Source organism: Sturnus vulgaris, chromosome 24, assembly GCF_052056855.1.
Source record: "Sturnus vulgaris isolate bStuVul1 chromosome 24, bStuVul1.hap1, whole genome shotgun sequence".
Classification (NCBI taxonomy): Eukaryota; Metazoa; Chordata; class Aves; order Passeriformes; family Sturnidae; genus Sturnus; species Sturnus vulgaris.
Genome location: NC_142266.1, coordinates 6,018,862 through 6,044,930, shown reverse-complemented (window position 1 = coordinate 6,044,930; position 26,069 = coordinate 6,018,862). Strand labels below are relative to the sequence as shown.

At 51.3% G+C, this 26,069-nt stretch overlaps 1 protein-coding gene across 18 annotated transcripts in view; it reads right to left on the bottom strand.

Annotated features, from left to right (window-relative positions):
* Nucleotides 1–656: 656 nt before the first annotated feature.
* Nucleotides 657–26,069, bottom strand: part of MACF1 (microtubule actin crosslinking factor 1) — a 137,695-nt gene continuing 112,282 nt past the window's right edge. For 8 of the 18 annotated variants that reach the window (XM_088178158.1, XM_088178164.1, XM_088178161.1 and 5 more), the window contains 32 exons: nucleotides 25,683–25,886; nucleotides 23,076–23,307; nucleotides 21,834–22,060; nucleotides 20,893–21,015; nucleotides 20,695–20,796; nucleotides 19,946–20,047; nucleotides 19,671–19,844; nucleotides 19,421–19,576; nucleotides 19,086–19,283; nucleotides 18,610–18,738; nucleotides 18,111–18,284; nucleotides 17,223–17,378; nucleotides 16,124–16,330; nucleotides 15,890–16,009; nucleotides 15,546–15,715; nucleotides 15,275–15,434; nucleotides 14,844–15,038; nucleotides 14,136–14,264; nucleotides 13,902–14,045; nucleotides 13,610–13,798; nucleotides 13,164–13,281; nucleotides 12,511–12,674; nucleotides 12,161–12,175; nucleotides 11,286–11,448; nucleotides 11,039–11,193; nucleotides 10,719–10,793; nucleotides 10,000–10,017; nucleotides 8,029–8,146; nucleotides 6,462–6,673; nucleotides 5,838–5,948; nucleotides 4,002–4,125; nucleotides 657–2,318 (listed from right to left, as the gene is read on the bottom strand). In XM_088178158.1, coding sequence (XP_088034284.1) covers nucleotides 2,077–2,318; nucleotides 4,002–4,125; nucleotides 5,838–5,948; nucleotides 6,462–6,673; nucleotides 8,029–8,146; nucleotides 10,000–10,017; nucleotides 10,719–10,793; nucleotides 11,039–11,193; nucleotides 11,286–11,448; nucleotides 12,161–12,175; nucleotides 12,511–12,674; nucleotides 13,164–13,281; nucleotides 13,610–13,798; nucleotides 13,902–14,045; nucleotides 14,136–14,264; nucleotides 14,844–15,038; nucleotides 15,275–15,434; nucleotides 15,546–15,715; nucleotides 15,890–16,009; nucleotides 16,124–16,330; nucleotides 17,223–17,378; nucleotides 18,111–18,284; nucleotides 18,610–18,738; nucleotides 19,086–19,283; nucleotides 19,421–19,576; nucleotides 19,671–19,844; nucleotides 19,946–20,047; nucleotides 20,695–20,796; nucleotides 20,893–21,015; nucleotides 21,834–22,060; nucleotides 23,076–23,307; nucleotides 25,683–25,886 — 4,806 coding nt within the window. In that variant the 3' untranslated portion in view covers nucleotides 657–2,076. The remainder of the gene's footprint in view (nucleotides 2,319–4,001; nucleotides 4,126–5,837; nucleotides 5,949–6,461; nucleotides 6,674–8,028; nucleotides 8,147–9,999; nucleotides 10,018–10,718; nucleotides 10,794–11,038; nucleotides 11,194–11,285; nucleotides 11,449–12,160; nucleotides 12,176–12,510; nucleotides 12,675–13,163; nucleotides 13,282–13,609; nucleotides 13,799–13,901; nucleotides 14,046–14,135; nucleotides 14,265–14,843; nucleotides 15,039–15,274; nucleotides 15,435–15,545; nucleotides 15,716–15,889; nucleotides 16,010–16,123; nucleotides 16,331–17,222; nucleotides 17,379–18,110; nucleotides 18,285–18,609; nucleotides 18,739–19,085; nucleotides 19,284–19,420; nucleotides 19,577–19,670; nucleotides 19,845–19,945; nucleotides 20,048–20,694; nucleotides 20,797–20,892; nucleotides 21,016–21,833; nucleotides 22,061–23,075; nucleotides 23,308–25,682; nucleotides 25,887–26,069) is intronic. The other 10 variants (XM_088178165.1, XM_088178150.1, XM_088178157.1 and 7 more) reach the window with 6 other exon arrangements.

The following is a 26,069-nucleotide window of genomic DNA, read 5'->3' as shown; positions in this document are numbered from 1 at the left end:
GGGAATCCATCCCTAGGGATGCTCCTGCTCGTGGGCACCCAAACTCGTGGGCTCCCAGCCTCACTCACACCCAAAATCGTGGGCACACATCCCTAAGGATGATCCTGCTCGTGGGTGAGCAAATCCATGGAAATCCATTCCCAGGGATGCTCACCCCATGGGCACCCACTTCTAAGGGGGGAAACACTTCCCTTGTGGGAACCCAAACCCAGGAGCACCCACCCTCCCTGGCACCTAAATCCCTGAACATCCACACCTGGGGATACTGACACCTGTGGGAAACCAATCCCAGGGCACCCAAATCCCTGAACATCCACACCTGGGGATACCGACACTTATGGGAAACCAATCCCAGGGGCACCCACCCTCCCTGGCACCCAAATCCACGAATACTCACCCCCACGGGCACCCAAACTCTTGAACATCCCCTTGCATCCCTTCCCCTCCCAGGCACCCACCTCCCCACCCCACTGAGCATCCTCACCCACCCACCTGGACCATTTAATTTTGGGGCTGGGTGGTTCCCTGGTCGATCCCACAAAAAAAAAAAAAAACAACCTGGCTGCAAACACCCCCTGCCTTCCCACCCGGGATAACCAGCTCCAGCTCATCCTTACAAAGCTAACACTGGGGAAATAAAGTAGGAGGCAAGATCGTTTATTACCGCAAGCAATTTTAATACAAAAATGTGCCTGGTTTTTAAACAATTCATTGGTAGAGCTTCAGTTTTTTTGCCTCAATTTGAAACCAATTGAGAGAATCACACAGCAACACGGTCAGAGCCGGAGAGGAACAATATTTAATAAATACAGGAGCTGTGGAGAGCCCTCGCCCCCGGCCCCGTCTCCTGGTCACTTGGTCAGTTGGATTTTTATTACAAAGAAAAAGGAGCGTACAAAAGCGAGACAGGACTTGCAGCGAGTGTGCTGGTGAGACTCATTTCAAGGACAAGCAACTGTGCGTGTAAGTCCAGATTTCTCCTAGGAGCAGAGTTCACATCAATCTCAGCCTGGCTGGAAGTGGAATGACCAGTTTAAATAATAAATAGGAAACGAAGAGATGCAGATAAAACAGTGATTGTGTAAGGAACGCCTCGGGGCGGGCTGGTTGAGCCATGGATCCAGAAGAATCCTTGATTATTTTGGAGGGCCCACCACCTCTAAGGGATGCATCCAAGTGATCCAGACCTGCAAGTGAAGCCCCTCCTCAAACCCCTCCCCAAACCCTTCACCCTCGGTTTGTTCTTTAAAAACAAAAGTTGTCAGGACAGTATTTTTCAAGACAGCAAAATTGTCACGGCCTTTGCTGTAGTGTGTGCAAATTTTATTAAAGTCAAACTCCGCTTTCTTCAGGTAAAACCACATAGCTTTAAAAAAAATTGGAAACATAAGCCCCAAGTCCCCTCACCTCATGTTTCTCTGGTTGAGGTATCTGTGATTTACAAAAAGAGAGTTCCTTGAACACTGCAGGATTCAGGTCTTTGCTTTTAAATATAATTTACCTTGCTGAGACAGCAAGTTAAGTTTATAAAGATGCATTTAGGAAACAATCCTAAAAGATAAAGCAGGTTCACACCCTGCACCGCGCAGAAATCCTATTTATATTTTAGTTTTTCTTTACACTTTCACATCTTGACCTTTTTTTTTTTTTGCTTCCTTTTTTTTTTTTAAATCTTTTTCTCGATTTTTTTTTTCTTTCTCTCCCACATTTCAGTTTTCCAGGCCCCTCTCTAAACAGGGGTCACCGAGAGGCAATTTTTTTTTTTTTTATCTACATAAATATTCACATGAAAATAGTAACTTACAAAAAAGGAAAAAAAAAAAAAAAAACAAAAAAAACCAAAACCAAAAAAAACCCCGAAATAAGGCAGCTTCATAACACAACTTCTCTTTTACACTTTTAACAATATAGTTTCTCCCATTTAGAATAAATATACATCCAATGTACGGAGCAGGGTTAAAAACTGGACAACGGGGTGGGGAGTGGGGGGTGAGACGCCCGTGTTGTTGTTTTTTTTTTTGTTGTTGTTGTTTTTCCCCCCCCCCTCCTCTCTCTTTTAGGAGAGCATACAGTATATTATCTCTTAGGGCCGGGAGTTTTTGGGGTGGCAGTTTTCTTGGACATGGTGGGGATTTTGGAAGGTTTGGCGGTGCCGGCGCCGCGCCGGGAGCTGTGCCCGCCGGCAGCGCTGCTCTCCGAGGTGTCCGAGCACGCCGACTGCGTCTCCAAAAGGTCAAAATCAGAGGCATCGCTGCCCCTCCTGCTGCTGGCCCTGCTCCCCGTGCGGCTCCCGGCGCGGCTCGCTGCTTTCTTAGCGTCTGCAAAAAAAAAAAAAAATTTTGGGGAGGGTAAGAGCCGGGGTTTGCATCACTCGTTAGTGGGTTGTCATCGGTTTTCGTGTTTTCTCTCAGAGCTGGGATTATTAGGAAGGTGATTGAGACAATTTTTGTGTTTGGATGTTTATTATATCGTATTAAATAATTATACAAAGTGTGACAGCATCTCTAGCTCTTCAGCTCTAGAGCTAACGATTTGCACAGACAAACAAGAAAGCCAATGTTGCAAGTAGAGAAAAGATCTCAGAATTTTCCACTGCGAGAAAACTGAGAAACAACTTCTAGCTTAAACTGTTACACGCTGACCTTTTGTGACTGGAAAATAGAAACATGGATTTGGTGATGTCAGTAGTTATGATGGGCTATAGGTAATAATAAAAGTATTGATTGGTTGTTATGTATTAAAATGTTCTGTAATGAAAACTAAATAATGCACTGTAACCAGAACTAGAGTGAACCCAGAGCTGAGGCTGACAGGGTGTGGGCTGGGCTCTGTCACCCACAACCCCTGAATTGCTGTATCCTCCTCTGGATACAATAAACAGCATTTTAAATCATAAATAAATTGCTGAATCATTTGGATATAATAAAGAGCATTTTAAAGAGCTGCCTGGGCCCTGCATCCCTCATTTTTGGCTCTTACAGGAGAATCCACACAAAGCTGTAAGGAGAAAGGTTTGATCCTCCTGCATGCTTCTGATGCCTTAAGTTTGAAGTTTTTCCTGGGTGGTGAAGACAAAACGCTCCTATTCCAGCTAAGGACTCAAGGATAATTTCTTCAAACTTCAGGCCATAAGCATAAACCTGAAAAGAGGAGGGTGGGCAAGCAAGGAGGATGAAACTTCATAATTTGAGGCTTTTAATTGGACAGTTGACTCCTGCATGCAAACAGACTAAAACTATAAAAACGTGAGATCTCGTGACCAAGCTCTCTTTTGATTCCATCTTGGAGCCATCCAGGCACTGGCACTGCCAGGGTGTGGCCTTTGAAGGCCCCTCAATAAATATCCATTTATTCCTTTTAACTCTGTCCAGCCTCTGTTCCAGCTCCTCTTGGCATCACTTCAAGTTTTATATTTTCCAGGTTCTGCACTGCATTAACATTAACTCTGAACTTCATAATATGAAGTTCTCCTCACAGCTCAGTCAGACAAAACAATTCTTTTCCAGCCCAAGAACCAAGGACTGCTGCAGCTTCAGGACCAACAAGTGCAAAAACCAGCAAATTGAGGAGGATGGGACTGCAGAACCTGGAGCTGGAACTGGACAATTAACCCCAGTGTGGAAATGGACCAAAACTTATAAAAGTGTGGAAATTCGTGACTTAGGGTCCATCTTGGGTGTAGCCATGAGTGAGCTCTTGTACAGCCCAAGGAGAATCCTTGGAAGGCATTTAATAAATTCCTACTTTATTCCTTTAACTCTGTCCAGCCTCTCCAGGCATCACTTCCCTGGATCAACACCAAAATCCCCAACCCTGCTGTGGCTGCTTCCACCAGCACCCCTGAGATGACAAATTCAACATCAGGGTTCATTCCTTCCTGAATTTCAACAATTCCTCAGGAGTGCAGAGCTGTGCCAGCATCTCCAATCCCTCAAATATTCTGTATTTTCTCCACCGCACCGGGGGGGGGGGGAGTTTTCCCATCTTTTCCCCTCACTCACCTGCCCGAGTGGTTTTGGCACCTGTTGACACTGGTGAGGAGCTGTTACTGGTGTCCCCAGCCAGGGAGGTGCGGCTGGAGTGGAAGGTGGGGCGTTTCAGCTTGCTGCCAGCTGAGGGGGTCACCTTGGGAGGAAGCACACACAGCACATCCTTCAGCTGTCACCTGCACCCTGACAGGCCCACGTCACACCCCAGATCAGATCCCCAGCAAAAAAAAATCTGGGATTGTAAGGAACCCCCATCTCAATGGTCAGGGAGGGCACAAGCTGCTGTTTCAGTTCATAAAATCCTGAAAATTTGGAGGGGAATGAGCAGTTTGGGAGCTGCAGGCTGATGAAAGGGAATTTGTTGGGAAAAAGAAAATTCCAAGCAAAAGCTTGTTAAGAGACAGCATCAGCTGGGCTTGAAACCTCCACAAAGGGAACGAGGAACATGGAAAAACAGGGATTTTAGCATCCAAGCAGCTCAGGAGCATTTTGGAAAGGCCAACTCGGGATCTTGATTAGCACAACCCACAGTGGGGGGAGAGGTGCAGGGACACCCTGGTGCTGATGTCCACAGCACTCCCAGAGGCAGCCAAATTGGAAAAGTGATGGAAAGGGACACGAAGCACAGCAGATCAGCTCTGGCTGCACCCTGACACGGTGCCTTTCCCCGACCTTTAAGATGTTGCGAGTGCAGCTGGTGTGGGGTGAAGCAGCACAACAGGCAACTCTGCTCCCACTGCTGCTGCAGGAAGCCAAGGGGAAGGTGCCAGCAGGGTGAGGGCACCTGGATCCAGCTGGAAAAGGCAGCTCCAGTTCCTGTTCACCATCCAAAGCTCTGGGTTTGGGGCAGTGCTGCAGGAAAACCTGCCTGTGGTGTGCCCAGCCCTGGGGGTTTTAGGGGGGCTGTATCCTTGGACACAGATCCCAGAGGGTATTTCCTACAGAGCTTTAAAGCTGGAGGGGGCTTTCCTCCATCCCCTGTGGTTTTGTGATTTTTGGGAACCTCAGAAATGTTGGAGTGTGATGAAACTGGAGCTGCAGGGGGAGAGGGGCAGCTGAGGGAATCAAAATCCATTAGCATTTTCGAGGTACCATTGTCATCATCAGAGATTTCGATTCTCATCCTTGACCCTATTTTAAAATAAGCAGCAAGCATCAATTTGGGGTGATTGGGGAAGTGCTCCCGACCTCCTGGTGAATCAAATTAATCCATTTTGCACATGGAAGCACCGCTGAGCAAGACACAGTTACCTCACCAGCACAGTGAACCACCAGGATCTACCCAGTGCTTCTCACCACCCACTCACACAAGGGCAGGAAAAGTCCACGAGGAGGCTGAAAACTTCAGGGAAACCAAAGCCTCAGCCCAAATTCATCCTGCTGGGAGCATCAAGGCGGTGGCTGGACACACCAGACGTGCTTCAACACGGTGAGAAACACAAGCTCTCCATAAAACTGGGGCGCTGTGGTTACGCTGCATGCGCTGTAGCTGATTTTCAAGTCTCAACTCGGCTGCTGGATTTCAATTTTTGGGAAGCCAAACGCAGCCCTTTTCCAATAAAGCTCGGAAAACTAATATATTTTTCAAAGCACAAGAGGATTAACAAGGTTTGGAAGGAGAGAAGGTGAATTAAAAAGCGTTGTGCTTCGCTCTTTGAAGCCAATATTTTCATTTTAATCCGAGTTGGAGACCCATGAAAAACGCCAACAGTCGGAGCGTTAGAGGTGCTACAAGCGCTGCTCTACCACGAGGAAAGCATTAAGAGCAGGCAGGGGAGTGGGATGACTCCGTGCCAGGGGCACTCCAGCCTGGCAGCAGCTCCTTGGGGCTGGCAGACCATACTCTACCTCGGTGCTCGGGAGCTGGAAGTCGGAATAATCGAATCCCCTCAGGGGGGTGCTGGCTTTACTGTTTATCAACCAGGGTTTGTCATAACATCGAGAGAAGTGATGTGGAGTCTGTGAAATGGAAAAGCCAAGGAAGGGGGGGAGAGGTGGGATGAGTGGTAAAAAAAAAAAAAAAAATGAAAAAAAAAAGAGAAATGGGAGAGTATCCGGAAAACGGGGCGGGGAAACGGCACTAAAATGGAGCGAGAACCAAACAGGAATTACATACATTAAAATAAAGGGGAAAAAACCCAAAAGTGATGAAATAATGACATGGTGGGGAAGGAGAGAGGAGGGGTGATGGCTTCCTCCTGACACCACAGCCCAGCCTCGGGCACCAGGAACCTTTGGCTGCACGGCGAGCGCTGGGGACCCTCCTGTGGAGCCACGGGGATCCAAATCCGGGAAACCTGGAAACCTGTGCTGCAGCAGCCACCCCCCATCCCATACGGACACCACTTCTAGAACCCTCCTCGAGCCCTCAAACCCCAAAACCTTCCTCCTCCTCTACACCTCCTGCAGCTCCTCAGCTGGGTTTTGGAAACCAGCTGTTTGTAAAGGGAAAACTCCAGCTCTGACACCCACCTTGGCTCCACTGGCTGGGGTGGCAGGGGAGGAGGGCATGGAGGCGCAGCTGTGGTTGCTCTGGCTGGCACTGGAGCTGGATCTGGTTGGGGAGGCTGCCCTGGAGGAAGGTTTGGATCTGCGGCCCCGCGAGCGGAACGGGGTCATTCCCTGCGAGGCTCCTTCGGGCAGGATGAACTTCTCCCGCAGCTCCAGGTTGGTCCGTCCTCGTGCTGGAAGGGGAGAGAGGAAAAGGAGAGGAGAGTTCAGTTTTGGAAGGGCACAAATTCCTCCAGGAACCTCCAAGGTTGGGAGCAGCTTCCTTGGGCATCTCCCCACGCTCATCTCCGAGGGCAGCAAGGCCGCCCTGGTTCTCCTGCTCTGCCCTAAAAGCACCTCCTGCCACGGATCAGCTCTTTGAGAAACTGGCTGATGAAAAGCTGCCCCAGAGCCAGGAATTCACACGGGGTGCCGTGTTCCTCTCTCGTGGAAAAGCATCCCAATGGCCTTTAAACTCACCATGTCACAACAGCGGGCAATGTGATCTTTAACGGGGCTTAAAAACAGCAAAAGCAGCTTTGAGGGGTTCAGGTTCTTGAGGGTTGAGGCTCTTGAGAATCTGAGAGAGATTCTGTTTTCTCACAGCTCTGTGCAGCTCTCCACACATTTTTCGAGGAGAGAGGAGAGAAATCCACCTTCCCAACTTTTCCAACCAAGCTGACTGAAAACCGACTTTTCAAAACTTTCATCCAAACGCCTCAAAGAGCTGGAGGATCTCCCTTCCAACAAGCAAGGGGCAACCAAGCAGGGGAGAAGGTCAGTGGGCTTCAGCTCCTGGGCCAGCTGTGCCAGAGTGCTTCATGCTCAGGGGTGTTCAAACATGCACCGAGCCTTACGGGACACCGGAGGAATTCCGGACGGATTAATGGACCAGAAAGCCAAGAAAGCAACTGCAGGAGGGAAGAACCACGCTGAGATAACCAAGGGATAGAAACAAGCTCGATGTCAGCGCTGTGAAACATCTGCTGCAAAGCGTGAAGGGCGGAGGAGGAGGAGGAGGAGCAGGAAAACCCTGAGGGCTCTCCCCTGGAGCTCGATGTAAATCATGCTGCTTTCAGCAACAGCCGTCGGGCAGCCGGAGCACGGAATGCAGCAGCTTGAACAAGACACATCCGAAGCAATTAACACCCCAGAGACCCCCAGGGAAAGGTGGAGCATTCTCCAAAACACGCTCCAGTCATGGCCAGCCCCTGGCTAATCCTGCTCTGTCCCCCTGGTCATGGATCTTGTCCAGCCCCGTGGCTCTGATCACTCTGAAACCTCAAGGTTTTGGGAAGGACGTAACCCCAGCTCCACTTGCTGAGGTCTTAAAAACCAAGGAGAAGACAACCCTTCCCTCTTTCCCTGGATAAACGCTGCCAGGTTTGCTGCAGCATCACCAGATCTGGTGATTCCAAATTCTTGGTTTGCTTTGGATCTGTTTTCTCCAGCTCCTGCCCATCTGGATAATAACCCACACTCCTCACCCAGCCACAGCATCCAAACTCCCCTGGGTGGGTGGGAAGACTCTGATTGCATCAAGCCTTACCTCTGCACGGGTCATTCTTCACTAAGAACTCGTCCAGGGCCATCCATCCTCCTCCCACCCGGACCATGACCGTGCTCCGCAGGATACGGACCAGCCGCAGCTGCTGGGAATCGCCGAACTGTGGGGGCCAAGGAAAAGGTCAGGGAAAGGGGAACAGCCAGGGGAACACGGCTCCTTCCCTCCCCAGGCTGCACCAAAGGCTTTCATCCACCTGCTTCACGGTTTTAAGGCTTCTCCAGGCGGGTTTTTCTGGGATAAGGGAATATCAATTGATGAGGAGTTTTCCCGCCTGGTTTGAAGATGATGCAACCAACCAAAACACTTCAGTTTTAAAGGCTATCTTTTCAAAGCAACCGTTTTAGGATTTGGAGGTTGGATGGGTTTTCTCAGGCAGAATTGCAGTTCTTTTCTCTTTCTGGCAATGTCCTGACCCTCCTGGTGCAGCCCACGTGGGAAGGAGCCGACTGATTCAGCAGGAAAAGCTGAGCCAGACACCTCTGATCACCACCAAGTCTGAAATCCAGGGATTCCCCTGAGCCTCAGACTTGAGCCCACCAGCCACAAAGCCCCTGCTGCAGCAATCTCCCAGTGAGGATGTTTGGATGAGTGCAGAGTGATGGGAATCCAGGCAGGAATCCCCAGCAATGTCGATTAGTGATTGCGATGTTCATTAGTGGTTTGAAATGCCTGTGATATCAAAAAAGTGCACCCCAGATCAAAAGAACGTGTTTATAAAGCTCCCCTAAATCTCCTGGACACCCAAACCCAGGCTCCTGGGTGCCTGCCAGGCCTAGGAGGGACATGGATGTGGCAGATCTGCATCCAGGTCTGCAGAGCACCTGCTGGGATGAGAACCAGCTTTTGGAAGCAAGACCCTCTCCAGATTTATTTTAAAAAGGGGGGAAAAAAAACCCAATCAGGAACATTTCTGTGAGTGGAAACACACACAAAAAAAAAAAAAAAAAAAAAAAGAGATTCAATGAAAACAGAGAGTGCAAAGTGAGTGGGATGGGTCAGGGCAGGGGGTGACATCTCTGACCCACAGGGATAGGGACCTGGAGCATTGGTGGATGTCCCTGCTCGAGGGTCCTGCTAAGCTGTCCCTGTCTCAGTTGAAGAGCTGCCACCGTGCTCACAGGCAGGGAAGGGAGCAGGGAAACTTTTTCCCCTCTCTCCAGGCTCTACATGAGGGGTCCCTCAAGAGCCAACCCCATTGATGAATCAATTCTCATTATTTTCCAGTTTTTGTTGAAAACATTTCTATAATCACTGCCTAAATTAAAGCCAGAGCTCCCAGGACTCACCCACTTCCAACATCCAAGATTGTTTCACTTTGGGCATCTTTTGGGGGCATCTTTTTGGGTGGGCACCATCAGTGCATGTGAAAAAGCAGCTTTTTTAATCTGGGCAGGGGCAGTGGGGACATCAGAGGGACACAGGGTGCTCCAGTCCTGTTCTAAATGGGGCTGGGCTTATCTCAGGGTACATGCAGGTTCTGGGAGGGGAGCCTTGCCCCAGTGAGGAGTTACTCAGTGGGAGTAGCAGGGATGAGGGTTTAGTTGTCCTACAGGATTACTCAGAGCTCTCATTCCATGGTGATCACAGCCCAAACCCACCCTGAGCCTGGTGCAGGTCGTACCCCCTGGGCTGGCTGTGCCCATCTGTGCCACGATTCACCACCATGAGCATCCCCAACACACCCAGGAGAGGAACCCAGAGAGAAAAATTTCTCCACTTTTACCAAATCCTGCTTTTTCCATCGATTTTTTTCTCTTTTTTCTGCCCAATCTTTTTTTTTATTTTTGTTTTGTTTTTTTTTGGGGGGGTGGCACTCCTCTGTACCAGGCTCTGCTGAGCAGTGCTCCCAGATCACATCCTCCCACAGCACCACAGGACAGAGCAGCATCACGACACACAGAGTGGTTAAAAAAATTCCAGAGGTGAGAGACAGCACCACAAGGTAAACTGTACCTGATTGCCGAGGAAGAACTATGGAGGGAGAGGAGTTGTAGGGAAAGGGAATGGGGGAGAGGGGAGGAAAGTCCAGAGGCAGAGGAGGGGAAAGAAAAACAAGAAAAACATTTATGGGATTAACAGTGCAATAATAATGAAATCTGTTAACTGCAGGAGTTAGAAATCCGGGGGGGTTTGGGCTATTTGGGGGGAAGGGGAAGCTCTGGGAGCTTGGTGCTGCTGGAGGGGGATCAGCTCCTCCCAGCTGCAGCATCAACCCCAAACTTTTGGGGCAGGAGAGTGGGAATTCTGCCTCCACTTCACCTCGGTGAAGGGTTTGAAACATAAACAGCAGCTCGTTACAAAGAGATTCTGTCAGGAAATTATTCTCCCTTCTTCGGGAGTGAGCTAAGAAAAACACAGTGCAAGGAACACTCATCCAGCAGGGGAACTTCAAGGGCGGCTCCAGCTCGGTGAATGCAGCATTTCACAGGGCCCCCGGGCTGCCTGCCCCAGAACAGGGACACTTTTATGTTCTCCCAATTCAGGGAACGCCCTGGGGCCAAGGATGGAGCTGGGAAAACACATTCCAGCCACCTCTGCCAGTGCCAGGGGATGAGGTCTCTGCCTCACTGGGCACCCCCTGTGCCAAGCTGGGCACCCCCTGGGTGATGCCCCCTCCCTGGGTGGGAAGGGGGAGCAGCATTTGGGGAGGTTTCCATCGCCCTCTGCCTTACCCTGTATTTGTTCTCGCCGATCTGCTCCACCTGGAATCTCTTGGCACACTTGCACTGGGCCACTTGCCTGGTGACCTGCAACCAGCAACACGAGAGGTGAGGAACCAGGATTTTGGGAGTTTCCCCCAGTACAAATCACAGCTCAGATAAAACAGCCCCAAGCAGCCTCTCCTCCTAAAACACACTCGGTTCCAACCAATTAATTCAGCTCAGCACCACCAAAACCTTCTATTTATCTAATTTTTCTCTTCCCCACTGCCAACCTGCAGCCTCAACCACCCCCCAGCTTTGCTGAGCACCCAATTTTTTTGGTGCTTCACCTCATCCTCGATCTTGTCAGCATCAGTGGTGGGTCTGTAGGCATCCTTGTTGGGATGGAGGGCAGCCACAAACTCGTAGTAGTCGATGTAGCCGTCACCATCGCGGTCGAAGATATCGGCCACCGCCGTCATCTCCAGCTTCGTGGTGGGGAATTCTGCAAGGACAAGGAAATGAGGGAAGGATGAGCTCCTCGATGAGGAGGCAGGAGCAGCGAGGTTGTCTTCCAGGCTGGCTGCAGGGACTCACTGGAAGCCAGGATGCCGTCGATGAATTCCTGCCGCGTGATTTTCCCGTCCTGGTCCTTGTCGATGCGCCGGAAGAAATCCATGACCCGAGATTTCTTGTGGTTCATCCAGCGCATGTACTTCTTCCTCCAGACATCAAAGTCGAAGTTTGCAAACTCCTTCAACTGGAAGGAAAACCCAGGGAGAGTCAACTGGGGGAAATCCCAAAGGAGCAGCACCCACAGAACCACCCCAAACCCGCCTCGGGTGAACTCCTGGTGCCACCCATCCCTGCCCGCCCTCTTTGCAAGGTTTGTGTGGATTTATCCACACAATTCCCAGTGAGGGGGATGCCCAAACTGAATTCCCAGCACAGGACACACAGTGGAGCTGACAGCCAGCACGTGGATTGTGCATCCCAGGAGCTCGGGATGCAGCGTCCCCCACGCTGCTGCGGGGACACACAGGCAGGGAGGATCAGCTACAGGCACACAGACACACACACACACACACCCAGCCCGTCTGCTCGGCCTTCTGGGGATGCTTCCTCACCCCACGGAGGAATTCCCACTGCCAGCATCATTCTGGGCACAGATCTCCCCTCTCCCCTTCCCTCTGAGCAGCCAAGAAGGGATTTCTTGCTCATTTTCCAGCTCTGCAAGTCCCAGCCTCACACCCTCCAATGTTAAACACCTTCCTTATCTCCCCACCCCAAAAAGCCCCCCATGACCCCCATCAGCTCAAGCAGCTCACAGCAAAGTATGACAACAATTTTTGGGGTTTTTTTGGTCTGTCCCTAAACATTCTTGGGGTGAAAAGCAACAAAGCAAAAACATGAATACGAAGGAACTGAACTGACCTACAGCAAAAGCAACAAAAAACAAAAAAACCACTCACTTCTGGGCATAGCTGCTTTGTTAAGCATAAATAAAAACAAAAATGACATTAGATGGTTGGATAAAATAGAAACAGTAATTGTTAAACTAATTACTAGGAGGAAAGCAGGGCCTGGCTGTCATTAACTCTACAGATACCAAATACAGCAGCACAAAGCTGGTTAATGTGCAGTTAATTACTTAATTACCAAAGAGATTTTAGCCTTAATATTTTAGGAATATTTGATTTCTGGAAAGGCAGCAGGAACTGTCTGCAAGAGCTGGGGCAGCACTGATTTAAAATGCTTCTTGCACCTCTCTGGGGATGAAATCCCAGCTCCTGCCCTGCCCAGAGCAGCCAGGGGCTGTTACCTCCTCCAGCCTGTCCAGGGCATCGTTGAGCTTCCTCTGCCTCTCCAGGGCCAGCAGCCAGACCTGCTGCCAGCGTGCTGAGAGCTGGTTTATCCTGGGATTCTTCGTTTCTGACTGGGAGATAATGGGCATACTGGGAGGAGCAGCCTGCCCCAAGGATTTCCCTGGGAAAAAAAAAAAAAAAAAAAAGAGAGAAGTTGTTGGAGGTGCTGTTCATAGGTGCAGTGAGTGTGAAGAGCAAGTGAAATGTGTTTGGTTTTTTTTTTTTGGAAGGGAAAACCTCCCATAGCCTTGCTGGCTGCTGTCCCAAGGGATGCTGCATGCTCAGGCAGGAGGACAGAGTGACAGACAGACATCCCACAGCACTCAGGAATTCACACTGGACTCTGGCTTCAAAAAACCACATTAAAAGACCCCAAAACTTCACCCCAAAGCAACTGCAGAGAGAGAGAGAGGAGAGCAGTGCTGGCCCAGGAACAGCACACCCAGCACGGCTGTTTTGGGAAATGCCACCTGGATTCTCCCCTCCTGACAAGGCTCAGTCGCCTTCCTGGTGGCTGTTAGTGCAGGATGCCTTGTTAATTGATAATCAGAGCTAATTAGCTTCCTAGGAATTTCATTTCCTGCCATCCCAGGACCCAAAGCAGACTCACTGTTGCTGCGGGACTTGTCGATGAAGGGCCCGTGGGGAGGCTCAGTCGCTTTTCTTTTGTAAGTTTTTGTCACCCGGTCCACATCTGGCTGTTTCCGTGTCATCTCCTCCATAAAGGACTGTCAAAACACAGAAAGGATAAAAAAAAACCTTTGCAATTTCACCGTTTTTTGCTTTCCAGCCCTCACACGCCAGGCCTGCAGAGGGAGGTGAGCATCAAGCACCAGTGACTGGGGATTGTGGCTGAGCTGCTGCTCAGCACTGGCTTGGATTTGCCAGGGCTGGAGATCATCCCTGGGCTGGTTTTGCTCCAGTTGGGTCCCAGGCTGCTTTAATAGGGAATTCCAGGAGAAGTCAGTGCCTCCTCCACGCAGGGAGCCAGGGGAAGCCTCCCTCCCTCCCTCCCTCCCTCCCCTGCCCCTGTCCCGAGCTCAGCTCGGGGCTCACCTGGTGCTCGGAGATGAGCGCCTTGACCTGATCAATATTCTGGGGCATGGGGTCCTGGTCCCGCTGGATCAGGGTGGTCTCAGCCCACTGGATCCAAGCCAGGAGCTCCTCCAGAAGCTCAGCATTGGCCACCAGCTCGGAAAGAGCCGACTCCAGCCTCTGCTGGTGCTGCTTTGCCCATGTGAGAACCTGTTGGAAACGAGGGGTGACCATCCATCCCAGAGCAGGACCCACCACTCTGTGGCCACCTCTGCAAGTCCCAGCAGCCTGGAGCTCACCCTGCAGCACTCACCTCCTCGAACCTGGCTCTGATGATGGTGATCCAGTGCTTGATGGTGGTGATGCAGTCGGGGTGGCAGGCGCCCAGGATGACCTCGCCCATCCCCACGGCCGCGTTCACATCCACCCTCTTCTCCTCCACTTTCTTCATGAACTCCTGGAATCCCCCAGAGGAGTTATATATGAATTGTATACGAATTACATATTCCCCCCTCCTCTAAACTTGTATTTTGGAGTTCCCCCATACCTTGTGGGCATCGATGAGGGCCTGCAGGGCCTCGGCATCATCGGGCAGCGCTCCCCGAAAACGCAGGGACTGCTCTGCTTCCGAGAGCCACTCCAGCAGCATGTGCACGGCTGTCCTGAACTCCTCAGCCTGCAGCAACAACAGCACAGGCTTCTGTCAGCCCTCCACCTCCCCAGACAGCCTGCTGCATTCACTCCTGCCAGCTGGAGTGACAACAGGGCTGAGAAGGGCTTTAAAAATACATAAAAAGGGAGAAAAGCCCTGCTTGGGGCTGGGGTTTGGGCACCTCCCTCCTCTCGGCATCAGCTGCACTGAAGAAGGAAATGTTTTTAAAAACAGCACAAGTGCTGTATCCTGAGCAATCTGGCACCTGGGTAGCTTATTCTGTAAATTGCCTACTTGACGTAAAAGCTACGTAAGAGCCTTTGACCTTTTGGGGTTTTTTTTGTTTTGTTTTGGTTTTTTTTAGCTTCAATCGAATCTCTCTGGACACTGCTTGATCACTGTTGTGCACATCAGTGAGATCTTTCCATCCTCCCTTTTCAAACCAGCCTTTATCTGCTCTTTTTTTTTTTTTAGGAAAAAGAAGTTGATACCACCCCACTGCTTTGCAGGGCTGGCGTGTCCTGCCTGGCCAGGGCAAAACCTCTTCCCTGAGCTTGGTGTGGAGCCCAAAGAGAGCTTCCAGTCCTGTTTTTTCCTCCTCACCTGCTTGAGGGCCTGTTCCAGGCGGGTTTGTTTGGACACAGACAGTTTGCACACCGTGTCCCAGCGGTTGCTCAGCTCCTGCAGCTGCACCTTGACCCAGGTTGTGTCGTCCCTGCTGTTCTCGATGAGCTCCCGGCCCGAGCGTTTGAGCACCTGCACTGTCCCCGTGCGCTTCCCCAGCTCCTTCTGGAACACCTGCATGGAGGCAGCACAAGCTGAGCAAGGTGAGGCAGCTCCCCTCCTGTCACCTTCCCATAATGTGAAAGTTATTCTGATTTTTTTTGCTGTTTTCTCCCCTCTTTTTTCCACTGCAGGAAAGCAGGACAGGCGTTCCTGCAGCACAGCACCAGCTCTGTGTCTGTGATTTGGCTCTTGGGGAGGACAAGCCCCCACTCAGGTTTTGGGGAAGAGCTGGGGAAAGGTGCTCTCACCTTGTGAGCATCCATCAGGTTCATGACCAGATCCAGGTCCCCATGGACAGGCTGGTCCTCAGCTAACTGGGGCTCCACCTTGTAGAGCCAGTCCACCAAAGCCTGCAGTGCATCCATGAACTGCCCAGAGAACAAAAGGGCCTCTTCCAGCTTGTGCTGCCTGGAAAACAAACATCCCAGAGAACTTCCATGAGCAAACTGACCTCCTTTTGTCACATCCCAGTGACCCCCAGCCATCCCTGTGACACACCAGCACTGGGGCTGGGCTCACCTTTCCACGGATTTTCCACACACTGTATCCCACTTATCCCGGACTTCTCCCAGCAGATTGTCCAGCTTTTGAGTGTCATCTGCGAGCAAGGCTTTTTCTTTGAGGGCTCTGCCTGTCCTGATGGTGGTATCATAGACAGGCTGCTTCCCACCCAGAGTCTTCTGGAACTCCTGAGAAATGGAGAGGAAATAAAACTGCTTCAGAAAGCCTGGCCTTGGCTCTGAGGATTCCCAGATTTCCACGGCAAAAGGAGGCATGGAGATGATTTTCTCCTATTGCCCTGCTCACCCTCCCAGCAGAGCCCCTTCCACCCCAGCACCAGCCTGGCTTTGGCAGAGCTTCACCTTGTGTTTGGAGAGCTGGAGCTTGATTTTGTCAGGATCATTGGAGATCTCCAGCTCCGAGTCCAGGTGATTCTCTGCATCCTCCAACCAATCAATCAGCTTCTTCCAGGCTTCGTGGAACTGCAAGGCAACAACGAGCAAGCCTGAAACTTCACACTGGCGCCATCCCCAGCCCCTCTGTGGCGCTGGGACCTCCAGCTGGCCATTCCTTGGGGTCTGTCACAGCCTCCCCACCTGCTTGGCTCTCTTCCTGGCGTCATCAAGAGCCCGTCCCCGCTCCACTGAGCGCTGCACCACCTTCTCCCAGCGGGACTGGACGCTGACCAGCAGGTTCTTGATCAGCACCACGTCCTGCTTCTGGCTGAGGAACTTCAGCTGGTTGCCCGCCTGATCCAGCTCGATGATGCGATCCCGGTGCGCGTTCACCTCGTTGGCGAACACCTGCCGACCACAAAGGGTGTCCCACGTGTCACGAGAGGTGGATGTGACCTCCAGAAGCCACAGGGGGAGGTGAGGAGCCACCCTGGCTCCTTCCATCCCGGGGATGGAGCCCTTGGGTGTGAGGTTAGACTTTTGGGTGCTCTAGGGCACCCGACTTGTTGGGTTGGGTTTTTTTTTAAATGAGCTAAGTAGTTAATAGTTACTATCAAGTTGTTTATTGCAGAAGCACATCAGTTTTAAAGGTAAAAGTAAAGTAAAGCAATGGCAAAATGCAGTGGAAAAATGAAATGGCAAAATGCAATGGCAAAATGCAATGGCAAAATGCAATGATAAAATGCAATGGCAAAGTGCAATGGTAAAATGTAATGGTAAAATGCAATGGCAAAGTGCACTATTTTTTCATAATACATGTTCTTATACAGAAACTTTTTAACTAGTCAAGATACAAACTTCAACCACTATTTTTTAACTTATTAGAATTTTATTTTCTTAGCACACCACGCTATGTATAAACTGTGTACATGGCCTATTTTGTTCTAACTGAAAAAATGTAACTTTATTATGTTTGAAGCTAGGTTCTTGCAGCTTTCATGGAAATACTATTATTTAGGACTACGTTTTTTAACTTTTACTAGAACATGTACTACTTATTTGGTATTTAAGACTTTTTACTTACTAAAAGCACTTAAAACTTATTCTATTATTTACTCACTTCATTTACTTATTTGCTTGCTCACTTATGCTAAAACTTAAAACTTTTACTTTTGCCTTATGTGTGAGTGGCTTAATACACTTCAATTCATCCAAAGGTTTTAATTCAATCCCTGCACTCTGATTTTTCTCTGAAGGATTCAGAGAGACTCCCGACTTACTAACTCCAACACTTGGGTACCTTGTGCTCGTCGATCTGGGCCAGCACTGCAGCCAGGATGAGGCTGGGGGAAGGTGCAATGTTCAGGCTCTGCTCAGCCAGGGTCAGCCAGTTGATGAAATCCTGGAGGGAGTTCTGGAAGTCCGTGGCCAGGGCCAATGCCTCCTCCAGCTTCGCCTGTGGCAGTGGGGAGGGAGAGAGAAAGAGAGGAAAAAAAACAAAACACGGAGGGGTGAGAGCTCTGATCTGCAGACAGAGGCAGCCTTTGTGTCCCTGCAACAGGAACCTCATCACCCCAGCCCGGGAAAGCCACTGCTTTGCCAAGGGGAGGGGGCTGCACTGAAAGGCGAGGCTTTCTCTGCAAACAAGAGTGGTCCCCGAAAGGGGAGATCTTCCTTAGCACACGTCACCCTCAGCTTCCTGGGAAAGGGATCTCGGTGGGGACGGGGCTGGCTGGATGGGGGATGATATTCTGGTGGCAGCAGCTGCAGAGCTGCAAATTTATTCTGGGCCCAGGCCACCACGGGCCTTGTTTTATCTCATCCCCAGCCAAAAGCTGAGGATGGAGTCAGCTCAGAGCAGGGTTTGGCTTGACCAACAAAGCCTGCCTTTGAGAGCTGCAGGAGGCTTCTTCCCACCCCTCTGAATTAACCCAAAATGCCATTTCACTCTCATTTTCTGTGTGATTTAACTAATTCTGATGACTATCTACAAAAAAAAAAGCCCCCACACGAACAGCTTGGCACTCAGGCACCACCCAAAAACCAGACTCAACTTTACAACCAAGAGAGACGGTTTTACAGAAAACCCAACTCCCAGCTTCGTGTGGGAAAGCAGAGTGGGAAAACAGGGAGCAGCTGCTGCCAGACCATGGGGCAAGGCTGGATGCATTTTTCCCCTCAATGTTACCTTTCTCTCCTCCATCTTGGTGCTGACCAGGCACCATTTCTGCTCCAGCAGGGCCACGCTCTGCTCTGTCTTCGAGCCCGAGCCGGAATCGTCGCGGTTGAGCAGCATCAGCCTCCCCTTGGCCAGCAGCTGGCTGTACACATCCTCCTTGGCTTTCAGCTGGCTGTACAGCTCCTGAAAAGAGCCACCAGCAAAGGCTTAGGCAGAGGAAAGCTCAGAGAGGGAACACGCCGTGCTGCAAAGCTCCAGGTGATGGGAACATGAGGTTGAGCACAGTGACAGCAGAGCGACACTTTGAGCTGAGAAAAGGGGGTTAAAGCACCCTGATGGTTGTTCCAGGCATCAAGTGCAAAGTGATCTGTAAGAGGAGACCAGAGCAGCCTCTTTTCCCCATCACACGTAGAAAGGAGAGGTTTTGATGCTGATATTTGACAGGAACTTGCCGGATTAAAAGCATTGGGGGGGAAAAAAAAAAAAAAAAAGTCTCCTGAGAAATTACCATGTGGGCATTGAGCTGCTCCCGGGCAGTTTCTGGCAGACCTCCTGTGGGTTTCGATGCTGACAATTGGTTCTCCATCCTCGTTAGCCACAGGAGGAAGTCTTCAATCTCACCATGGAAACCCTGAGCCTGTTCAGGAACAGAGAATCGGCCCCGGATCAGATGACATCAGCCACCATTGATCATGTGCCAGGGGTAAGGCTGTGTTTGCTTTGAAAAGCAGATAAAGAGGCAGAGCTGGACGTGCCAGCGTGTTCAGCAGGGTGAGACGTGGTGTGTCCACAACCCACAGGTGTGCCTGGTCCCCACTGTGCTTCTGGGCAGGCACTGAACCACAGCAGCTACAGAAAAACTCCCCTAAAAACATCCCAGTGTCGCCCCCAACTCTTCCCCTTTTTATTTATCCCAAAAAAAACAAAAGGGGAAAGTGGCACCCCGCTGCACAGGGCGGGGTGTTCCCAATGCCTCCTGCCGACCTGCTGGAGCGTGGACTGCAGCTGCTGCTCCCTCTCCTCTGTCTTCTGCAGCACCGATTCCCAGCAGGAATTCAGCTTCTCCAGGCGGTTCCTCAGGCTGCTGGCATCGTCCCCTGCACTCGACTCCAGCAGCTCGTTCCCTGCTTTGTTCACTGTCTCCACAGTCGCCTGGTGGGCCAGCACGTCGTTCTTCAGCACCTGCACGAGGTGGGAAAAAGTTGGGCACTCCTCCTAAACACCCCTGGCCTGCTCCCAACAGCTCAAATCCTTCGTGAGGAATTGAGTCCCGCCACGGGGAAGGGATAAAAACGTGTCTGGAGTGGGGAAATACTCACGTGGTGCTTTGCAAGTTCCACCTCGATGACTTTTGGGTCCCCATTGATTGGTTTTTGGGCATCCAGCAGCTCCTCAGTGTGGGTCAGCCAGGCCATCAGCTCTGCCAGGGCGTGCTGGAACTGGCCCAGTGCCAGCAGGGCGGCTTCCAGCTTGTGCTGGGCAAGGACAGGGATGGAAAAGGGAAGTTTTAATGGGTTTAAAGCACCGGGGTGAGTTTCACCCTGTGACAGCCCCAGGTGGTCACTCTACCTGTCTGTGAGCAATTTTCTCGCCCAAGTTCTCCCAGAGGTGTTTGAGCTCTGTCAGTGGCTCCTTGATGATGTCTCTGTCTGTCTCATCCGTGGCCTTTTTTAGCATCAGCTCACCTTGGTGATTAAGCTTTTCCATCTCAATCTGCTGCTGGTAAACCTCCATTTTAAACTCCTGCCAAGACAAGCAGGACAAAAACCAGGAGTGAGTGAATCACTGGAGCTGTGTGAGGCCACAGAACCGGGCCCTGCCCTCCCTCCCTCCCTGCCAGGTACCTTCATCTCGTTCATCTGCTCCTTCACCGTGCTCAGGTCGGTGCCCACAGGGGACATGTTGCACAGTTTGATCACAGCATTGTCCAGCCAGTCAAACATGGCCTGGAAGGAGCAAGGACAACGTGAGAGAATGGAAAATTTTCCCCCTTTGCAGCTGGTGAGGGGATAAAGATGGTCCCCCCATCGCTCCACAGCCATGGAACTCGTGGCTCCCTGTTTGAGCAGGAATCGAGATTTGGGAAGACCAATGCAGTGAAATATCTGCTCCTCCTCAGAGCTGTGGCAAATTGAGCTCAGGCTCCCTCAGAGCCTGCAAACACTGGCCCAGGAGATGTTTCTTGCTTTAAGGAAGTGCAAATCCCAGCCCAGCTCCAGGGAGAGGGCTCACAGTGGTGTTATGGCCTGGGAGGAGCAAGGACAAGGTGAGGGAATGGAAAATTTTCCCCCCCTGCAGTTGGTCAGGGGACAAAGATGGTCCCTCCACCACCCCACAGCCATGGAAGTCGTGGCTCCCTCTTGCCTCCCCTCATCCTGCTGTGTGAGCAGGAAATCAAGATTTGGGAAGACCAATGCCATCAAATATCTGCTCCTCCTCAGAGCAGTGGTTGAACTCTCAGATCCTGCAGACACTGGCCCAGGAGATGTTTCCTGCTTTAAGAAAGTGCAAATCCCAGCCCAGCTCCAAGGAAAGGGATCACAGTGGTGCCCCCAAGGTCCAGCCACCCCACACCAGCAGCCCTGCCTCGTACCTGCAGCGTGTCTTGGTACTGCACAGCTGACTGCATGGCTTCCTCCAGCTTTTCCAGCCTCTCCTTCCACGTTTTGTTGAGGTTTTCCCAGGCGTTGTTCATCTGTGGAACACAGGATTGCCCACAGGGTTTGTTAAGCTCCTGAACCACAGCTCCCACCTGGTTTTATCTGGAGGGGAAGCTGCTGGCTCTCCCTACCTCATCAATGCTCTTTTTCACTTCTGGCTTCTCAGTCTCTCCACAGGCAAAGATGAGGTCGGTGCCGAGGAGGCGAATGAACTCCAGCTCCTCGTGCAACCCATCTGTCTCCTCCTTGATGGTCTGCAGAGGCACAGCCACAGAGGATGATTAAACCCCCTCCCAAAACTGCTCCATGAGCAGGAATGCTCCAGTGTCCTGCACCTTGGCCAACAGCCCAAGCCCAAAGCCCAGGAGCAGGTGACACAGAGAGCAGGTGGCCAATTCTGTCACCACCAGCCTGGTCTGCTCCCACCTCTGGGACTAAAATAAGAACATCTGTATTTAGCTGTGAGCCTGGCCTGTCCTGGCTGGAGATGTTGTTTACAGGAGATGTGATGTTTACAGGAGTGAGGGTTTGGAGGCTCAGAAGGTGCAAACCAGAGTCAGGTTATGAAAAGGGAGCAGCAAAGCTAAACTTAGCAAAGCATAAAGAAACATCCCTGCTCCTCAAGGCCTGAGTCAACTCAAATCCACCTGAAGTGGGTTTTGACACTTACTTGAAGCAACCAGCAGCACACAAATCCAAGCACTTATCTCTGGTCTGCCCAAAATCTAAATATACTCCTCCCACGCCAGCCAGCCTCTGGCTTGGGTTGGGAGCAGAGCCCTGCAAGTTTCCACATCACTCCCAGCAAGTGGGCACAGAGCTCTGACCACACAGAGCTCCGTGTGCTGCCCAAAACAGCAGCAGATAATGTGATTTAAGGTGAAGGATTCTGGCTTTTTTCCTTGCAGCTCCACAACTGCAATGGAAATAACTCTTCATAATCTGCCTGACCGCCTACAAAACTGATTTCCAGCCACCTCTGGCCCTGGTCATGATCTAAGATCTTCCCAATTTAGCTGATAAGCTGAGGGCAGACAAGCTCCAGACCGAGGAGCAGCCCCATGGCTCTCACCTCTGCTGCTTCCACCTGCTGCTTGATGATGGAGGGGTCAATGCCTGGGCTCTCCAGGTCGTGGACAATGTCCTGGGTGTCCTTGATGGTTGTCAGGAGCGCTGCCATGTCGTACCAGAACTTCTCTGCAAGCTCCAGGACATCGAGGAACTTCATTTCACGTTCCTCAGTCCGAGCTTTGATGTCTTCCCAGAAGAAAACCATCTGATCCAACTTGTCCTGGATGACTGTGGAAGGAAATTAAAACTATTCAGTGAAGAAGGAAATTTTGGCAATGCAAGAGCATTTTGGAAACAGCAATAGAATAACCAGAGGGGAATAAAGATGGCCAGGACTATCAGAGCATTAACTCTGGGAGATGCTGAGGGACGTGAGAAACTCCAGCTTGCAGAAAAGCTTTTATTTATGTGCAAGCTCAGGGCAAATTTGCCCACACACTCTCCCTCCAACAAATCTCTGTTCTGGCCACCTCTAGCATGAAGTCCCTGCTCACTCAGTGCATGAGCTGCCAAGGAAGGTGCCAATTAGTGCCAATCGTGCTGATGGGTTTTTTGTGCTGGGGGATGTCCCTCCCTTCCATTAGACACTGAATTGACATCAACAAATCCCGTCCCAGGGGCCACCAACAAGAGGCCAGCTGGGCTGAGAAGACACAAATGCCTTTTTTTTTTTTCCTCTTCTGACTGATGCCACCCTGTCTGTTCCAGGTGGAAGCAGGAACCTCCATCCATCCATCCATCCATCCATCCATCCATCCATCCATCCCACCCCCTAAAGCCAGGAGAACCTCCCAAATCCATCCAGAAGTCTTATCCTTGGTCTTAAGTCCAGGAGAACCTCCCAAATCCATACAGAGACTAATCCTTCCTCCTAAAACCAGGATAACCTCCCAAATCCATTCAGAACACTCAATTTTCCCCCTAAAGCCAGGAGAACCTCCCAAATCCACCTAGAAGTCTTATCCTTGGTCCTAAGTCCAGGAGAACCTCCCAAATCCATCCATCCATCATCCTTCCCCCGAAAGCCAGGGGAACCTCCAAAATCTATACATACAACTCAACTTTGCTCCTAAGTCCAGGAGAACCTCCAAAATCCACCCAGAGGGACTCATCCTTCCCCCTAAAACCAGTCAAACCTCCCAAACACAGCCCTGGGACACCAAAGCCTCCCCAGAAGTGACAGAGCCATGGTTTGGGGGGGCTGGGGAGGGAAAACCGGACCCTTAAATCCACCCGGGGTTACCTTTGGCTGCCAGGTCCTTGTCTGCTCCCTGGGAGCGGCCGATGAGCTCCTCCCCACGGCGTTTGAGGGCCTCGAAGGAAGGCTGCAGCTTCTCCAGCTCCACCGTGGAGCTCTTGTTGTCGCTGATGCACTCGCGGATCTTGTCCACCTCGGCGGGGATGAGGGGCGGCAGCCGCAGGCGGGACGAGAGGCTGCCCAGGGTCTCCAGCATGGGCTCGATCTTGTCGTGGAACTGCAGGGGAGCAGAGCTGTTAGGGCAGGGGGGACGGGGACAAAGGGGACGCTGCAGAGCCAGCGGCTCGGAGAGGGGATGGACGTCGCCCTGCCGCAGCAGGGATGGGAGATGTGCAGCAGGGATGGCACCACTGCAGCAGGGATGGGAGCTGTGCAGCAGGAATGGCGCCACTGCAGCAGAAATGGCATCTGTGCAGCAGAAATGGCACCACTGCAGCAGGAATGGCATCACTGCAGCAGGGATGGCACCACTGCAGCAGGGATGGCACCACTGCAGCAGGGATGGCATCTGTGCAGCAGAAATGGCACCACTGCAGCAGGGATGGCACCACTGCAGCAGGGATGGCACCCGTGCAGCAGGGATGGCACCCTTGCAGTGGCAATGGCACCTCTGCAGCAGGAATGGTACCACTGCAGCAGGAATGACAGTTCTGCATCAGTAATGGCACCTCTGCAGGAATAATGGCACCTGTGCAGCAGGAATGGCACCCTTGCAGCAGCAATGACAGTTCTGCATCAGTAATGGCAGCATTGCAGCAGCAATGACACCCTGCATCAGCAATGGCAGTTCTGCAGCAGCAATGGCACCCCTGCAGCCTCCTGCTCACACCTGCCCTGCTCCAGCAGAGCACCCACAGAGCCACCAGCAGCACCTGTGACCCAAACACGGCAGCTCCTTGGATTCAGCCCTAAAAGTTCTTTTTTTTTTTTTTTTTTTTTGCTGCTATCTCGGTTTTGGTAGCTGGGTAGAAAACCTCAGTGCTGGTTGGGGGAATAGCCAGGCAAAAAACGCTGCTGGGAAAGCAGCCGTGTTTGGTGCTGATGGAATCTCCACAGGGAGAAACCCATCCCAGCTCTCAGGAGCAGCAGGAGCTGCATGCAGGTGGGGAGGAGCTGCAGCCTCAAAAGCAGAACCAGAAAGCCAAGAGTGAGGGAGGGAGGGGGGTCTAGCAGGGTTTACTGTTGTTTTTTTTTTTTTTTTAAAAAAGAAACCAACTTTGGCCTTAAAGATCCCAAACTGTCTCTGCTGGTGGGAAGGACAGCTCAGCACTGGGGCTGCTCTCATCCCTCTCCCAGTTCCAACTGGGAACATCCCAGTGCAGGTGCCCACCAAATCCCAGCAGAGAGGGGCAATTGGTGCAAAGTTGATGAGGACAGGCTGGCTCAGCCAACAAGCAGGAGCAAACCAGCACACCCAGCTGGGAGCAGTGTGAACCCTTCCAAAAGCAAAACCTCTGCCCTGCAGGAAGCATTCCCAGCAGAAGCTGAGACCAAGCAGCAACTCAAGGAAAGCCATCCCCAAAAAAAAATGTGATTCCAGGCCCCCCCAACCCCCGGCGTTAATTTTGAAGCACGTTCTGCCGAGCTGTGCACGGAGCAGAAATGAAAGTCTGGGTGTCAGAGTCAGGCCAGGGAGGGGAAATGAACATCTGTGGTAGGGGGGGGACTCGCTTACCTCCGAAATCTGCAATGGTGGGGCGCAGTCAACACAAGAATGAAATGTGGGGAGGACGGGCACAGGCAGCAACACACACAGACAACACATTCCACAATGGGAGTGAGAGATGAGAGGGGAGGGGAATGTGGAGGGGGGGGGAAAAACTCGGAGTTAATACAAGTGCAAACCAAGAGAAGTGACTACACAATACAGGAATTAAGAAAATAAACACCCAGGACGTGACAAAAACCAACTGTGCTACGGTAACACGGGGTGAAATGAAACATAACTGGGCGTCATCAACCCTCAGCAGCAGGAGGACTTCACCTTCTTTCTGGACTTGAGCACCTCCAGTCTCTGCTCTTCCTTTCCTATTTCTCCTCCTGCACTCACCCACCTCCTCAGGAGATGCCCAGACCCCAGAGACATCCCTTATTTCTCCCATGGCTGCTCACTGCTCACTCACAGCTTATCAGAACTGAAAATTATCTCTTCAAGCTCTTTCGAGAGGCCTTCCCAACCTTGGGTGGATGCCAGAGCAGCCCCTTTGAACCAGCATCATTATTGAGGCTGTAAAAATTTACGACCCTATTTGCTGTGTGAAGCCTCAAACTCCTTCTCCTCTGCTCCCACAGCCAGCAGGAAATTACCCTGGAGGTGTGTCCTGGTTTAGGACAAATTTAGGGAGAAAAAACTTCGAATGGGGTTTCTTTAGGAAACAGATTTAAGTAGTTTTTTTAAAAAAACCACACACACAAAAAAATTTAAAAATACAAGCATCATAAAGTCACCCTAAGACAAGGTGCCTGAGCACCTTATGCTTTAGAAAGGAGTTTTACAGGGGGAATAAAATCCCATTGCAAAGCACGTGGGGGGAAATTGGGAAGATCTCCCAGGGGGCTGTGGGAGGAAGATCCCCCCCTTCCCTGGCATACCTGGGTGGATTGTGAGAAGGCCTCGTCGAGGGCCAGGGCTCGCTGGCAAACCTCCTCCTTGATTTTGGCATACAAAGCCTCAGCCCTGGAGTATTTCTCCTGCACCATCTCCCCTTCCTCGGGGTTGAGGTCCTTGAGCTGGGGCCCGATTTTCAGCAGCTTGTCGATGTGAGGTTTGTGTTCAGCGATGGATTCTCTCAGTTGCTAGGGAATGGAGGGAGGGGGGGGAAGGAAAAAAAAAAAAATAAAAAAAACCCCACATTTGTTTAGAAATCTGCTTTGGGCCGCTGCCTGTTTATTCCAAACAGCACTCCAAGAGCAGGGATCCTATCTGGGAGGAACTCACAGCCTGGATTTCATGCCCCAGCATCTGCCAAGCACATGGCA